We start from the raw sequence: 6,000 nt of genomic DNA, 5'->3' as shown, positions 1-6,000 counted from the left end.
TCAAGTTTTATCATTCTACCTCAATTAAAAGCAGAGTTATGTTCTAAAGTCTTGACCAATCAAATTGCTTATCGGTCCTTAGCAAAAGCAGAAAATTCTCACCATCGAACTTAGTCAAGGTAATGATATAATGAATCTACATTCAGAGTTTCATTGCTCTCACTTCATTATAACCAAAGTTATCGTGCCCCAAAGCATCAACCAAATAGATTGCTTATCTCTGCTTACCGTAAGCAGACAATGTTCATCATCGAACTCCACCAATTTTGAACATTCTACCTCATTTAGAAGGAGAGTTATTGTGTTCCAAAGTCTCGACCAATCAAATTGCTTATCACTCTGCTTACCCTCAACAGAAAATGTTCATTATCGAACTTAGTCAAGGTATAAAGCTATACCCCAAGTGTCCCAAAGCATTAATCAATCAAATTGTTTATCTCTGCTTACCCTAAGCAGAAAATTCGCATCTTCGAACTCCATCAAGGCATTCACCTAATAGACACCTACGCCAAGTGTGAACATTCTAACTCATTTAGAATGATTGTGTCCCATTTTAATAGTCCCCTGCTTTCTTCAAAGGGCAGGGGACAAAAAGATTTCTAATTGCTAATTTCTCCAAGGATATCATTTTTTAAGCAAAATAAACCAAGTTTTTGAACAAATCTCAATGATTTTTTCAAGCAATTTCAGCACCACAAGAGCCATGATTATAAAGTATCTTCCAATAATTTGTTCGATAAGATTATATCTTCAAAATTATACTGTAATTCTTGATTTGACACAATAGCAAACAGATGTCGAATTTATATAACAGTATACCATTCAGTAAAAACATTTTAACAAAAGTAATTCAAAGTTTATTGGCATATACATGTATGCAAGAAAAAATAGGTTTTTAATATAAAAACTTCTTTTAATATATATATGACTCTTGATTCAAACTAAGTCACACCACATCAGTTTGTGCACAGTAATAAAACAATTAAACAATTTTGTAATCCACTGATGTGGTGTGACTTAGTTTAGTTTAGTTTGTATTGTCACATTTATTTTATAGTACTTACTACATGTTACTGCCACAGATCACCAAAGATTTTTCCATTGATGCTAATGTTAATTCTTGCCTCACATTGAAATCATATTTAGCATCACACTAAAAATCATGTAACATCATATTATTTGAAATCATATTTGGCATCACACTAAAAATCATGTGACATCATATTTGAAATCATGTGATAACCAACCTCAAAAATTCTGTATAGAACATTAATGTAATGCATATGATATAAATATCTTTATATAAATACAATACAATATACCCTACATTCATTGATTTACAGTTACCATATACATGGAAAACTTACATAAAAATTATTTACACTACATTAAGCTGCGTTAGAGCCATCATACTTCTTAATAATGTCCAATAATTTCCTTTTATTGTCTTCAAAATATTTAAATAATAAATATTGCTTATTAAAGTTAAGATAATTTGCTGTATATTCATCCTACCAAATCCTTGAAAGATATCCATCACTACTATAAGTCATTAATTAACATTTTATAGGGGGATCTTGCTTTTAGATTTGGGAACTCCAAAAACAATAGTTATTGTGATTTTGAAAATATTAATTCTCTGCCTTATGATTATGATACCGTTAAGTCAAGTTATAGATGCTATAACGTATCTTCACAATGATGATGATATAGTCTAGATTGCTCCAGCAGGTCTACAAATTTTAACTGCTTTGACTACCACAAAAAGTATCCATTGTGTATGGCTATGTATTATGACTGGTTGAGAGGAAAATCCACCTTCACCTTGAGTTTCAAGTATGTAGAATGCATTTCTCATAAGTCACTGTGTCCACATTACACTAACCACCAGACATCCGTTTACCATATATACAGCCTACACAATTTATGCTATTTTGTCCAGACCAATATTTGTTGCAGATGAAGTGGAGACAATTTGAGAGGAAGCGGGCTAGGTTAATAATGATATTAACAAAGATGTACTAGTATATAAACATAACAAATACATTGTAGTAATTATGATGGTACTTAGGAATTGGTTTCCATAGAAATTTGGTTACTGGCATTTGAATTCACAGAAGACTCTTCTGTGTTATTGAGTTCTTTATTTTCAACAGCTGAAGTGGTTTCACTTAAGTTTGTCACATCACTTTCTTTTTCTGCAACATTTGATTCAGATGTAGAGCTACCAGAACCGACTTCAACATTCACCATCACTTTTTCCACACCATCGCCTACTTTCTTCTCAGGGTCGTCCTCTGCAAGAAATTTATCCCATATTTTCAATCTTTCAGCTTTTTGTTCCTCTGTTTCTTGAATTTCATATTTATTTTTACCATCCCATGTTTCAGCTAAAATCTGTTTTTTCGCGAACCATCGGCCATTTAAAGCTGCAATGCATACATCAGCTTCTTCAGGCGTTTTATACATCACAGACATTACACCTTCAGGATGGCGCTTAAAATACAGAAAAGTAAAAGGACTCATTATTAAATTAGTCCGCAATCAAAACATGTATGTGCAAGAAATTCCAGGAAGCTTGTCAGCAGAGTGTGGGGAAGGCGGAAAAGTGCATCCACAAGATGCAACACTCCAGAAGGAACAACCGGAATGGAATGTCTCTAAAATTCTTGTCTGAACTTTCATGTTTTTTCTTTTGTTTTTTTTGAAGACATTTCTTCCATTAAAACTACTAGAAATTAAATTGATGATTAAAGGCATAAGCAATCAACTACCTACATCATTTTTGTCCTGTGCTAGTCAATAAAGTTTAAAATTTTCATAATAATTTTCTAAAACCGTTCAAGTGCATTCAATTAAAAATTACTTAGAATCATAATGGTTTGTTTTTTGATGGTTTCTTTTCCGAGCCTGAAAATATGAGTCTTTGACAGTATTTATTCAATGTGAAATTTTAACAGACACCATGAGAAAACGACCTGTTTGCTATCGCCAGACCATCACACACATAGATAGACCTCAAGTAGAGTAATTTACCATCAATTATAACTAGTTATGAAATGATATTACCAGTAACACCACTCATTGTTTTACAAGTTGAACATGTGAATTTAGAGAGTTGTGAGATTGTAGTTTAGCCACTGTTCTCATCCTATATAACCCAGTCTAAATCAACAGGTAGCCATTAACTACTCATCACTTACAAATCACAGAGAGAAACATATTTTTAACTCTAACTAGCTTTGACAGATTTAACCAAATTTGAATAAGATTTTTTTTTCGAGGGTTCACTGTACTTAAGAGGGAACAAGCTTACAGAGAAACATAGTATTTCAGATATGTTTAATCAAGTTACTATTCTTTAGTACTACAAATAATATAAATTTGATATCAAAAAGAAATAATGCCGCCACTTCCTGTTTTTATTTCAATTTGATCTGTTTGTATTAAATGTCTAATGAATTTAAAAATTATATTAGCTTAATTAATTCAGTGTCAGATGATTTGAACCCATATTTAACCTCATACTAAAACAACTATTGGCAGAAATCTTGTGTGTTACACTTTGAGGTTACCTGTTTGCCTACTCTTTTGTTAATTTTTCAAATTATAATTATTTGTAAGGCACACAACTATTTTTCACATTACAAAGTTGGTTCTTGGTAATTGTATCATTATTAACATATGAATAAACACAAAATATGCCATCATAATTGACTTTTGGCATGATGTCCAGGCCTGGAAATGATGATAAAATTTCTGGCACTAATGAACTGGTAGCTGATATTTTAAACTTTCTGTCAGGGATAAAATAAAAATATCAAAAAGAAAACTGAAAAAAAAATTACAAATCTATGCCAGACAAAATGACTTGCACCAGAAGAATTTTGTCTGACAAGCTTAAATTTGTGCCTGACATTGTCTGTGACAAGTGCCTTATTTCCATGCTTGGTTATATCCCTTTAACAAAACACATTAACTTACCTAACTTTCAATATTATGATCTTTCAAGAAAATTGATGTGATAATTTATTGTGTCAAAAAGAACAATAAAGAGAATAAATATAGCCAAAGCAATGGTGTAGAAAATTGGAGAATTATTACTCGGGCCATTACCGGTACTTGAAGTCACACTTGTTGATGTAATGATCGCACAGAACACTTAATAATTATTTAATAAGCTAAATGTAAAAGTTTTGGCTGTTTTTTTTTGATTTTCTAACAAATTTGAGAATTAAGAGCAGCCATATTCCCTCCCTTTATTATGAGATTTTAAATAGTAATTAGTAGTTGTATAATTTTCACATGGGATTCTTAGTCTAAACATGTCATATACGGAACCTGCAGATCGTCAAATGTACGCCAGGACTACAAGACATTCCAACATTTTCTTTGCTTGCTGTCATGCAGATGCTGAGATTTTAATTGACAGAAATTGATTCCTGGCATGATGCTACATTACACTCCAGTATATGACTTGATTAAGTGTCTTTTTTTACGCTACACATTTATCATGACCAAACAAATTAGAAAATAATTATGTTAATGTAATTAGTGTTCATAACTACAGCCAAATAAATTATTAGTTCAAATGAGAACATTCTATATATGTTTAGCAAGAAATGTCTTAATTTTTCTTTTTTAATATAAAATTTTATATTTCAGTTTATTTACAAAAAAGAAATATAGCTTGCTGTGGACAAAAATACTTACATCAAATAATGTGACTTTTCTGACATCACCATATTTTATACACTCCGTTCTAACATCTTCTCTTAATTCATTTATTAAACTAGGGTCTTGCTGAAATGAGAATAAAACACAAGATTTTAATTAAATGGGCAAAAAGTCAGAACAAAAGGGAAGTATATAGTGAAAGCTCAAGGACAATCGAAAGTTCTCTATAACCCAAAAAACATATTGGTCCAAATCAGTCAATCCTAGCCCAAGTTATAGCTGTTTAAAGTTTACACTGATTTCTATTGATTCCAAGCCACAGTATTTGTGTGACCATAAAAGATTATGATTTGTATCCACTAGCACTGGAGTCCAGATCCATTCTTACCATTTATGAATAGATATTACACAGTGTTATCTAAATAACACTTTTCAGCTATATTTATTATTTGTTTACCTAATTAGTAATATAGAGAAAAGCTTTATTGACCTGTTGAAACTAAGGTTTTGATGTAATGAAACTATACATCAAGTTTCATCCCACTCAGAATCACAATTATCATGTTCCAAAGCTTAGCCTAAGCAGAAGATGCTCATCATTGAACTAAGTGATATTCTACCCCAATCAGAATTAGATTTATTGTATTCCAAAAAATGTAAAGTCGGATAGACAGACCCTTTTTAAATACTCCCATGCTTTATCTGACAGATGTAGGCGGGGGGACAATAATGATTTTACAATGACAAATGACCATACAAATTACATGACAAAATAAAGTAAACTGACATATTCAACTTCTGATCTTAAAATGTACACAAATCTTTGCATTTTGATGCTAAATAATTAACTATTATGTGTACAAAATTTACGAAATTCAATCATGAATAATCATTGTTTTGAAAAGTAAAATGAATACATCAGTAATATTATAATATTGTTTGTTACAGTAAGTTATGGTGACATTATATAGTTTGTTTCTATGTTTTTTTGTCTACTACTATATGTTTATTATACTAGTACCATAGAACATCCTTAAACTAATACCAAACATAAATCATGTTCAAAGCATGGGTCAAAATGTCATTAACCACATGGTTTAAATAGTTATACTTCATATTAGCTAGAATTTAAAAATAACCCAACATTATTTCTTTTCCTACCAGTACCATCCAATGTAAATAAAATACTATAAATATTCATGAAAGAAAGAGAATACAATAATAAAAAATGTGATTGCATTATGATCATTCCAGGATTAAAATGTGATATTGAGCATTGTAACAATTTGAGGACTAAAATGTGATATTAGCAGTATGACCATT

At 30.9% G+C, this 6,000-nt stretch overlaps 1 protein-coding gene across 2 annotated transcripts in view; it reads right to left on the bottom strand.

Moving 5' to 3' along the window:
- Nucleotides 1-844: 844 nt before the first annotated feature.
- The window catches only part of LOC126810871 (HIV Tat-specific factor 1), a 29,899-nt gene continuing 24,743 nt past the window's right edge, over nucleotides 845-6,000 (bottom strand). For both annotated transcript variants that reach the window (XM_050536193.2, XM_050536194.2), the window contains 2 exons: nucleotides 4,714-4,803; nucleotides 845-2,496 (listed from right to left, as the gene is read on the bottom strand). In XM_050536193.2, coding sequence (XP_050392150.2) covers nucleotides 2,068-2,496; nucleotides 4,714-4,803 — 519 coding nt within the window. In that variant the 3' untranslated portion in view covers nucleotides 845-2,067. The remainder of the gene's footprint in view (nucleotides 2,497-4,713; nucleotides 4,804-6,000) is intronic.

Source organism: Patella vulgata, chromosome 2 (assembly GCF_932274485.2).
Source record: "Patella vulgata chromosome 2, xgPatVulg1.2, whole genome shotgun sequence".
Taxonomy (NCBI): Eukaryota; Metazoa; Mollusca; class Gastropoda; family Patellidae; genus Patella; species Patella vulgata.
The sequence above is the reverse complement of the archived record's forward strand: the minus strand, read 5'-3'. Positions and strand labels throughout refer to the sequence as shown.